Source organism: Coturnix japonica, unplaced genomic scaffold (genome assembly GCF_054131305.1).
Source record: "Coturnix japonica strain WE unplaced genomic scaffold, WE-NBRP24 Scf041, whole genome shotgun sequence".
Lineage (NCBI taxonomy): Eukaryota > Metazoa > Chordata > Aves > Galliformes > Phasianidae > Coturnix > Coturnix japonica.
In genome coordinates, this window is record NW_028188944.1 from 1,296,079 (window position 1) to 1,307,680 (window position 11,602).

The following is an 11,602-nucleotide window of genomic DNA, read 5'->3' on the forward strand; positions in this document are numbered from 1 at the left end:
CTGGAAGAAAGCCTCTGATGACTTGTCACCCCAGAGAGGTCAGCTTTAGAAGCAGGACTGCTGCACAATAGAATGAACTGGAGCTCCTTAGCATCTCTTACATCCAGGAGGGGTGTGATCAGACCCACCTATCACCTTCAGGTGCGCTTTCTGACACCTTGTCTGACTTCACTGTCACTGTGCCAGCATCCTCAGGCTTAACCTGCTTCATTGTCAGTGTGCAGCAATTGCCAACGTTCTTGATGTCATTGTAATTGTTGGTGTAAAGGAGGTTGCCATTCAGGAACCATTCCACGTCCTCGTCATTATGGGACAGCTCGCAGGAGAAGACAGCAGAGCTCTCTTCTTCAATTTCTACATCCTGCAGGTGCTTCGTTACTTCTACATTGCGGGCTGTGGGGAAACAAGGTGAACTGTTACCACTGTTACTATAAATCATACTGGGATGTGGTAGAATGGTTGGACTAGATGATCTTTGTGTAATCATCTATGTGAAGATAATACATGTATAAAGTTAGCAGGAGAGAACGGCAGAAGTCAACCTCAAGAAGAGAAATCTGAGGTGAAATAGGACATGGAAGAGGCCACCCTCCCTGCTCATACCTTCAGCTGTCAGCGTGGCCTCAGTCTCTGCAATTCCTGCCTTGCACTTGTACACACCAGCATCATCGGGCTTCAGCTTCAGAATTCTGAGCTCTACTGAATGCTTATCCCTCTTGATCTTGTTCTTCTCAGAGGGCTCGATGGGTGTGCGGCCCTTGAACCATTTCACAACCTTTGGAGAAGGCCTGAAGTCACAGGACAGGATGACAGAATGACGTTCCAAAGCTGTCTTGTCCTCCAACTTCCTGGTGATTTCTATATGGTAATCTGCAAAGCAGGGGTGGAAGAGAAGAAAGGATGAGTACAATTGGAAGAAGAGGAAAGTCTCTTGCGTGTATTCCATTCCAATTAATGTCAAGTTCACAATGGTTCTTTGAACGACTCTAAAGATAAAACAAACGATTGTCTATAGGGAATGCCATTGACTACATTTCTATGAAGTAATACTGTACAGTATCTACCAAATGCAAGGTCCAGCTCTTGTTCTGTGCTTATTAAATTGCTCCCAATTGTTGAGGCTTTTATTCAAATAAGAGTGAGTTGAAAATATAACAAGTACTTTAGGATGTGAATGGATAATCTTACGCTGGGGACAACAGCAGATAAAAAGCCTGCAAGTTTCTTTCAGATGAAATCAATGACAAACCGCACCAAATTTAGGTGCTACCAAACTTAAACTTGTCTAGTTCAGAAATACAATTAATTTCACCTGATTTGACTTCTTTGCTATAGCCAAGGACAAAACCTCAGCTCTGTAAATCTGAATAGTAAGCACATCACAGCTATTCAAACACATCTTTTACTGAGATGCAGCTGTCTTATTTAGTGTCCAACGACTTTGAACTGGAAATGGAGCAGACCAAAGCAGAATCTAAACATGGCTTCTACAAGGACTGATCAAATGCGGCCACCGTCAAATTCAAAGTATCTGATACAGAAGGATCACACTCACTGTCAGACAAAACCTCTTTGGAGAGGTGAACTGACTGCCCTGTTCACCCCCACTTTGGAAATAACTGCACTCATTTCCTACCTGCTCCCAGCAGTGTGGGATGGTGGGATAGCATCACACTTCCCACACTAAGCATCCCACCATGTCACTTGTTCCACCTAAACCTCAGTCCCAAAACAAAAGGGGAACTCGCTTCTGAACCCTCTTCACTTCATTTCAGATGTCTTATATGCTTGATCTCCAACCCACCCCCCACTCAGGAGAAAGACCCCCCGCTTACACCCTACCATCTTGTTGCATTCTGATGTTGTCATCAGCCTTCAGCTTGTTGTCCTCTTTGTACCACTGGGTCTGAACCTCATCGTGTGAAATCTCACAGACAAAAGATGCACTCCCATATTCATTCACTTCCACATCTTCCAGTGCTTTAACAATCTTGATATCTCCAGCTGTGAAACAGTAGAGATATATTTGTCAGGGTATTTCCAGAACTGAGTGCAGCATCTTTTCCTTACACATATTTGCATAGAAAATAAGTAGGATTATGTTTTATTCTAAACCATCATCCATTCCTGAGTCATTTCTCTCTTCAACACAGTCAATGCATTATTGCCCTTGAACTTAAAGACAGACCTACTAGCTACAATGGAGCTCCCTGCAAACAGTTTTCATGGAAACCAGAATCTCATTTATTCTAAAACCTTTCAAGCAAAATTAAGGGTAGAAAAACAATAGAACTGACTGAATCTTTAAGGTCATTTAGTTCCAGTCCCCCTGCTATAGGCAGGGACACCTCCCTCCACACCAACTCTTCTCCTCAGGGTCAAGGCTTCTCTCAAATCATTCTCCTCTAAGCCTGTGCCTGTGCTTGGGATTGCCCTGACCCAGGTGCAGGGCCTTGTACTTGGCCACACTCAAGTTCATGAGGCTGCCAAGGGCCCACCTCTCCAGCCTGTCCAGGTCCCTCTGAGTAGCATCCCTTCCCTCTAGCACATCAACAGCACCGCTCAGCTTGGTGTCATCTGCAAACTTGCTGAGGCTGCATTTGATTCCACTCTCCATGTTGCCTACAAAAATGTTAAATAACACTGGTCCCAACACCACCCTCCACCTGGACACTGAGCTATTGACTGCAGCTCTCTGAGTGTGACCATCCAGACAGTTCCCTATCCTGCAACTGGTCCATCCATCAAAATCATTTTTCTCCAGTTTGGTGACCAGGATGTCATGCAGGACGGGATCAAATGCTCTGCACAAGTCCAAGTAGATGATGTCAGTTGCTCTCCCATTATCCACTGATGCTGTTACTCCATCATGAAAGGCCACCAAGTTTGTCAGACATGGCTTGACCTTGATGAAGCCATATTGGTTACCACCAATTACCTCATCTTTATTTTCCAAACTATGCCAAGGAGAACTAGACAGAACTCTACAGTGTTGTGTCACTACAAACCTGTCTGAACCATTGGCTTCTCTGCATGCTCATCACTAGTCTCTCCTTAGCTTGTGTGCCTACAAACAATGTATGGGGAATGTCAGCCACAAATCTTACCTAGGGGACATCTTTGCTTCAAAATCCTTTGAACATCACACAATCCCTTTTAACTCTCCAGGTCTGCATTTAGTTATGTCAGAATCAGGCCATATTTCTGTGCTGCTATATCCCTTTCCTTCTGAAGGGCCTGGATACAACTTGGATTAACCTCAGGAGAAGAGTTCCTGCATAGAATCATAGATTTACCCAGGTTGGAAAAGACATTGAAGATCATCAAGTCCAACCGCAGCCTAACCAGTACCCTAACTCTAAAAACCCTACACTAAATCATATCCCTGAGTACCACATCCAAAAGGCTCTTAAACACAACCAGGGATGGTGATTCAACCACCTTTCTGGGGAGCCTATTCCAGTACCTAAAATCTCTAGTATCTAAATCTCTCTAAAAGAGCACAGGTATTAATCTGACCAGTGCACAGTCAGTCCCCCGCGGTGATCAGACGAGTTCCTGAGATCAACGAACCTACTGTGTACCTGACACTGCACAGTGCAGTGTTTTCAACATGAAGGAATGGCTATAGAACATGCATAAATTCTGGCTGACCTATGACAGCTTAAAGCACTGAGGAGGACTGTTAACAAGCCTGTTTGGACATCACCTTGAATAAATGACGTTATCCCCAAGTAAGGGAAGGAACAGCTGAGCACCAGGGAGGTACACAAAGTGCCAGAGCAAATTCTCACACTGTCAGGTGCAAAGAAAACTGAGATTTCACCCCAAAAACCCAGTTCACAACAAGGCTACAAAATCCCGGCTGAGAATTTCTGTGTTAGACTTGAAGCTCAAGACTGTACTGTAGTTCAACCAACAATATTTTGTGCAGCATGACCTAAAAAGTTCACAATAAAACCAAAACAAACTTCAATTTCAACTTGATAAATGAACTCAGGACATAATAACAAAGAGTGCTGATCTGGGCAAATAAAAGAGCATAAAGAAAAGAGAGCAGTGAAAAAGCTATCAAGGAAAAGCTCAGACTCGCATCCCTTGGAAGTGAAATTAAAGGCTCTCATTCATTTCCAGAGAAGTCAGAAAGGAAAATACCATTACATGCCATACCTTGAACCACTTGACGTCCATGTTGGGCCTGGACAGCTCACACTCAAATGTGACCTTGTCCTTCTCAATGACGCTACTGTCTGCCAATGGTTTGCTGATTTTCACAGGCAATTCTGAGAAGGAGAAAGAAGAATGTGGATTTAGTTGGGAACTTAGTTTTGTTCATAACCAGGTCCATGGGTGCTGTTAAATGGATCCTTCCAGATGGAAAAAACATTTCAGGTGGCCTCCTAGATTTTACCCCTTTTTGTGTTGCACGCAAGACTGAAAAAAAAAATTACTTCTGCAAAGTTCTTCTTGTCATAAGGAAACAAATATTTGGGGAATGGCAGAACCAGCTAAAATTTTCCTTCACGTCAAGAAAGTATAAATTTCACTCTCATGCTCTTGGTGTGGTTTCTGCTATGATTATTTGGACTAATTAAGCTTCTCCCTGATGAAAGCCTAGAAGTATATCACAAGAAGGACCAACTTACCCGTGACCTTTTATTTGTCTTACTCAAGCATCTCCTCCTGACCAAAACTGACAATAAAAGATTCAGCCAGACTGCAGGTTTGAGCAGCTGAGTTGTTTCTAGGATCTCCTGCAATCTCAAGCTTGGAACACACACTTGTCTTTTGACTAAGTGTCTCTTATAGTGCAGTAAAACAACAGGTTTTCACACGGCGATTCCTCATTTACCTTGATCTGAAATCATTCTCAAACCATGTGGGATCAGTCCAGGGAGAAGGGGAGGAGAGGGGAAGGGAAAGGGGAAGTCCACAGTCCTCTAAAATCAGGCTTCTTAGCCTAAAGCTCAACAGCAAATAGCAGTCCACTTCCCCACATTGCTAGACTCCGAGCATTTAAAGAACATCAGCTGACCTCATTATGAGCTCTAACATAGCCAAAGGAATTCATATATTCAAATATTCTCTTGAGTGATGAGAAATATGGAGCATAACTTCAGACTTCTGCTGTTAAACTCTCACTTCTATCATAAACCAGAGTAAGAGTTCAATGCTGTTTTAGATGGAGGACTCATATTTTAAATAACTCATCTCATTAAGGCTTGGATTCCCTACTACAATTAGTTAAATTCCAGTTTGGATCATGCTTCACCTTGGATCACTTAAAGCTTCAGCCACTTATTGGAACTAACTCAATTTGTCTACAGAGAAGCTGTTTTCTATAGCAACAATAAGCTGTGATTGCAACTGGATGTCGGGAGAGCACAAATCCCGCAGTTATCCTGTACCAACATCCTCTCCTTCCATCAGAACAGCAAGTTTTTAAACCAGACTCATGCAAGCTTGCATGACACACCTTGTGTAAAACTGTTGGCAGCCATCAGGACAGCCAGTTGCTTCCTGTATAGACACTGTTCCATCAGTTTTGGTTTTTTGTCTCGCTAGAACAACAGCCAGTGTCTGAAAACTCCCACAACTGAAGCAACCACGCTGATATACCACAGTCACTGGAGGTGCTCAAGAGCCACGGGTATGTGGCACTGGGGACGTGGTTAGTAAGTCCAGTGAGGGTGGGCTGGGTTGGACTCAGCTATCTCAGTGGTCTTTTCCAGCCTTGGGTGCAACTTGTAAGAGGGAATGAAGCAGCAAACTGCCCAGCACTGAGCTGCATTCTTCTGACACATGGTATCAGTGAACTGCTGTATTTCCCTATCTTCTCTGGAGCTATTGATCTAACCTAACTGAAAAAGTAAGCCTGAACCTAGATATAAATCAGGATCATAGTCACCCATGGTTGCTTATATATTCAGAAAGACACTCCAGAGGGTAATTCAGCGCATCTAGAAATTAAAGTAGAAGTTCCTTAGTCAAAAATATTCCACAGCCAGATTTTCACCTCGCTACCACTACATTAAAAAGGAGAATCCAACTTGTGGTGTGGGTCATTGATGTTGTTCCGGGGGGAATTGTGGCGGTTCCATGCCCACAGGGTAGAAGACAGCCAGTCTTCCTCTAAGCCACATAAAAAGCTGCTTAGTGCTCCCAAAGCGAATGCTCACCAGTTGTTTCCAACTTGAAGGTCATCTTCTGGCCAGCAGCCTCGCAGATGTATTCTCCAGCATCTTTCTTCTCCAGCTGCTCCACAACCAGACGCCGTGTTTTGCCCACAGATTCCATTCTGAACTTTCTGGAGGAGGCAAGCAGTCTTCCATCCTTGTACTATTTTACTTCGGTTGGATCCTGTGCTACTTCACAGCTGAGGGAGGCACTTGCTGCCAGGGCAGCACTCACCTCTTTCTGCACCTGCTCCTGGTTTATAAACACAGGTTTTGGCTCTGAGGGAAGAAAAGAAAAAGTATTGACTGAGGGACCGAAATGAGACCAACTTGCAGGTTTGTATGTACAGGTTGGAACAGGTTTAGGTTACCACTTGTGCCCAAACTAATAGCCTTCACTAGAGAATATCAGCTCTTCTGTTGAAACAAAGTGTCAAATCTAGGCAAGAAAGAACCTAGGAACTGAAGGAACCAAGAGGGTCCTTGAACAGCAGTCCCATGGTTGCAAGTCACAATGCAAACATATTGAACCCAAAAGAACATCTGTCCTGCAGGCAACCAAAATCTGAGTTCCTTTTACTTAAGACCCACTGTGAAACATCAAAACACATAAACATGTGATAGTCAAACCACTGGCTGCCTTTTCATGACCCAGAACAGTACTCCTGGCTTCCTGAACAGACTCCTCATGGCCTCTACCATTGCCACAACTGTGACTGTCAAAGGCACAAAGGAAATATGCTCACCAACGCAGTCCTTTGTTCTTTGTGTGTGATTTGCAGATATCTATCTTACTTTGAGCTCTGGCAATAGTCAGCTCTACCAGGTCTCTTACTGTGAGTAGCAGACTCACCTATCCAGATGCAGCCTCCAACATAAAGGCATAGTAAAAAGGCAGTGTACTACTAGGAGAAGTTCCTGCTTCTCCTGCCATGAAAGGCTGCACGTAGAACATGCACTCCAGCCTCACTGCACATACTTATCTTAGTCAAATGTTTAGGTGAACAAGAATTACAGTTTGGGATCTCAGGCACAGGAGAGATTTGAATAATATCTTGAATATTGCTTCCACTGTACATATATTACTAATTATTGCTCTACAGACAGACTGAAACAGGTCTTTGTGTCATACTGAAACCAAATACTTTCTACAAACCCAGGCAATCAAGTCTAGGGAAAAAACCTCAGCACAGACTACAGTGATCCAGGTGCAGTATAATAGAAACTAGATTTTACTTTACTGTTCTCTGCTGTATTTCATACAACACCTGTCTTACCTGTGACATGAATCTTGAAGGTGAGTTTCTGGCCAGCAGCCTCGCAGCTGTACTCCCCTGCATCTTTCTTCTCCACCTGGCTCACCACCAGCCGACGCTGTTTGCCCTCTGACTCTACCTTGAACTTCTTGCTCGAGGTGATCAGTTTCCCCTCCTTTTATCACTTGACCTCTGTGATAAAATGTTTGCTCATTAAGACCGGGATGTGGTAGCATTGTGGTGGAGTGCTTGTTCATTAGGACCGGGATATAATGGTGGAATATGGAGGCCACAAAGGTTGCAGAACACTCTAATTTTATGGGTAGATTGTGTACTCTGCGTAGTTACAGGCAAAGCGCGCCCCGATGGATACAAAGTTCCACGGAAGGACCAACCAAGGAACGACACACCAAGTCGCACGATCACAACCGACCAATTAAAGGACAATACGCTCGGGATGGACAATACAAAAGAAGTTGCAAGGGACGGGACGGCGCGGCAGTTGGAGGAACAATAATCCCCCTGTCGCCCAGCACTGAATTGCCTTTTAGTTTTACCCGCTACAATTAATAAAAGTTTATAATTGGAACATTATTGGCTCATTGCTTATAAATTGATGACAACCTCCATCTTCTCCTGGGCCACCTCGCAGCTCAGCGTGGCATTTTTCTGTTGTTGCAGCCTTCACCACCTTCTGTACCTTCTCCTTGTTTGTAAATACAAATTCTGGCTCTGAAAAGAGAGAGATACATTAGTTTGGCCTCTTGAAAGAAGAGCAGGTTTTGGGGAAGGAGTCAGAAAAATGAATCAGTTCTCCCAGTCTGATGCCCCAAGAGAATGATGTGGAGAGAAGTTGTGCAATTTATGGATGCCCCATCCCTGAAAACGTTCAAGTCTAGGCTGGATGGGTGTTAGAGCAACCTAGTCTCAAAGAATGTGTTCCTTTCCAGGACAGAGATTGGAACTGGATGATCCTCCAGGTCCCTTCCAACAAAAGGCATTCTGTGATGCTTCTTGTATGACTCTCATGACTCTTTCGTCCCCTAGCTGCCATTTACTTATGTCTTCAAAACATCAACTTATACAAAACATTCCTGTAGTATTCTCTCCCATGCTAAATGAGCCCTTCCAAGACAAAAACATGTTACATAGAGCACACCCCCTAGTGCTTGACACAAAGCCCCTGTTCTGAAACTTCCTGAGACGCAGCTGCATTGCAGAGTTGTTCTAGTGGTACAGGCACGTGGGAATGGAGAAGTGCAACCAGAACTTTCTTGTCTATGGCCTCATTCCCACAGCAAAAGGAAATTCCTGAAGATTTTAAAAGATGGAGCTGCCTCACAACTGTATTTAGAATAATTTGTTCAATTTCCTCATCAGAAATTAACCACCCCAAAGTTCAGCTCCAAAAATTTTAAGCATAGCAGGGAAAACTTACAAACTAATGACCGTTTTCTAAAACATTCTAGAATGAAAGGCCAAAATGTGTTCTCTCTCACCTGTGACATGAATCTTGAAGGTGAGTTTCTGGCCAGCAGCCTCGCAGCTGTACTCCCCTGCATCTTTCTTCTCTACCTGGATCACCACCAGCCGACACTGTTTGCCCTCTGACTCCACCTTGAACTTCTTGCTCGAGGTGATCAGTTTCCCCTCCTTGTACCACTTCACCTCCATCTTCTCCTGGGCCACCTCGCAGCTCAGCGTGGCATTTTGAGTCAGTGCAGCCTTCACCTCCTTTTGTACCTTGTCCTTGTTTGTAAACACGTCTTCTTTCTCTGCAGGGACATCACAACAGTCACACCATTTTGCTGTAGTCTGCTGCAGAGCTTACTCCAGTTCCCCATTTTCATTATACTTGCCCTTCACAGGGACCATCATGATGCCTCATTAAGACAGGAAAATACTTTCCCCTCTATTTTGCCTTGGGAAATGAATAGGCATATCATTTCATATCATATCATAAATCTAAACATTTCGCAGTCTGATAGCAGATTTGGACATGAGATTTAGAACACCTGCATGCACTGCTGAACCTCCTCCCTTCTCTTTGTTTCTTCTGATGTCTCTCTACATTTCCAGTAAATCAGAAGGGAATGGCCCTCTAGAACAGGTTGCCCAAGGAGACTGTGGATGCTCCATCCCTGCAGGCATTCAAGGCCAGGCTGGATGTGGTTCTGGGCAGCCTGGGCTGCTGGTTGGCAACCCTGCACATAGGAAGAAGGGGGTTGGAACTGGATGAGCACTGTGGGCCTTTGCAACCCAGGCCATTTATGAGTCTGATTAGTGGCATTTTCCACCTCATTGTGTCATTCAAATTTTGTAACCAGATCTCATCGAACACCTCCCCTTTTCTCACTCCTTGCATGCCTGGTGTGCTCTTGCACTGTAACCCTGCAGACACCAGCTGACTACAAGAGCTGCACAAGTTACCCTCCTTGCCTATTGTTTGTTGCAGTAATTCATTCCTGGATGGAAAAGCACATGTAGAAAAGTGTTGCTATGACACTAGATGACAAAGAAAGTCCTATAGCCAAAATGTTTTGCACCAGAGAGGCTGTAAGTTGATCCTCCAAATGCAAGACACACAAAATGAAGTGTTCCTTTATCTCTGGGATTCCAAGCATTTTCTCACCTCTGACTTTCACTTGGAATGTTGCTTTGTCATCTTTTGTTTCACAGCTGTAGCTCCCTTGGTCTTTCAGGGTCACATTTTTGACCATGAGCTTGCGGTGCGTCCCCTGGGAGATGATGGTTGTCCTCTGGTCCTGCTTCACCTCTATTTGATCTTTCTTCTATACGACAGCTCCGCTTGCAGCTGACACCTCACACACCAGCTCCAGGTCTTCAGAAGGACTGACTGATATTTCTGGAGTCGTTTTGGACTTGCTGACAAAATTAATGGCTTCATCTGAAGAAAAAAAGAGAAAGTGGTTTACATCCTGACTCAGGCTTATTCAGCACAGCATTAAGATACAGTTAGAACTGATTGTAATGTCTCTGCTCATTACATCTGGGGGATCAAGTTTCACCTCTGGAGGTACTCACATACAAACGTGTGCTTGATTCTCCTGTGTAAGGAAAGAGTAAGTTCTATGCAGACAGTTCTTATTTCTTCTAATCAATTCTGTATTCTGCACATGTTCTTCTGAAGCTAAAATGAAGGCAGCTAAGTAACCTGTTTGCAATACATGAACAAACCAATTCAACACCTTGTCTCTAAGCTAACAAGCAGCGTTTGATGAGCACATCAGTATTTCATGCCCTTCATTCCATCCAGACTGTATTGGCAATAACTATGCTGGTATTAACAAGGATAGCAATTACAAGCAAAATGGTAGAAATACAGAAGATATAAGGAAAAGGGAACTCACCAGAGCTGAGGCGATCCTCCCTGGTGAGCGATCTCCAAGAGATGCTGCCTCAGTGAGGGTCAGCCCTTAAATGAGGTCTCAGAGGAGGTGGAGTCGAACTGCACCCCTCCAGGGAGCACAGCTACATAACTTTCACCTGTGCTCCCACAGCTGACCCCACACTTGCCTCAGCTGATCAATCAGTGGTTCACATTGTGATCTCCCATACACTCCACCCCTTCACAACGTGAACCAATGATTAGGTGAGTTCCCCTTATTACAGAGACCCAATCACAACGCTGATACAATCTCCCGTCGCATTAGATGTTGATATTATTCAAATGATGATGATTGGATGGGTGTTTATGATCTTCCATGGGCCAGTGCTTGATAGATGTTACCGGAGACAAATCATCTTGAAGTGCAGGTCCGTCTGCGTTTCATCAGTCCAGAGTAATGGTCCTAGAGGCTTAGAATCAATCTTAAGGAGAGTAATATAGATGTTTCAAGGGTACTAGGAGGGGAAGATCCGCCCTCCAGGGCAAGATACAGGCCGTATTCTTATCTTGGGTCAATACTTCTGCTTGTACTGGATTATGTCCCGGCCTCCGATACCATACCCTCTGGCCAGATATCTGTGGCTGTATAACTATATCTGGCACCAGAGGAGGAGTCTTGATCTGCCATAGGGACATAATAGGTGTTCCTTTAGCAATAAAGGCCGGAGTATTGACCACGATGTCAGTAGGCCATGTACCTATCACCGAGGGGGTGACTGAACCTCCCACCTCCAATAATCTCCCCCAAGGTGCAAGTAGGC

The 11,602-nt window shown here is 44.3% G+C and overlaps 1 protein-coding gene across 1 annotated transcript; it reads right to left on the reverse strand.

Annotated features, from left to right (window-relative positions):
* Positions 1 to 665: 665 nt before the first annotated feature.
* LOC146752758 (myosin-binding protein C, cardiac-type-like) lies at positions 666 to 6,389 on the reverse strand. The gene is made up of 4 exons (XM_085531328.1): positions 6,180 to 6,389; positions 4,171 to 4,283; positions 1,843 to 2,004; positions 666 to 870 (listed from the first exon to the last, which is right to left on the reverse strand). The coding sequence occupies exons 1-3, from the start codon at positions 6,295 to 6,297 to the stop codon at positions 1,960 to 1,962; spliced, it is 276 nt and encodes a 91-aa protein (XP_085387454.1). The 5' UTR covers positions 6,298 to 6,389; the 3' UTR covers positions 666 to 870; positions 1,843 to 1,959.
* Between the last annotated feature and the right edge of the window lie 5,213 nt (positions 6,390 to 11,602).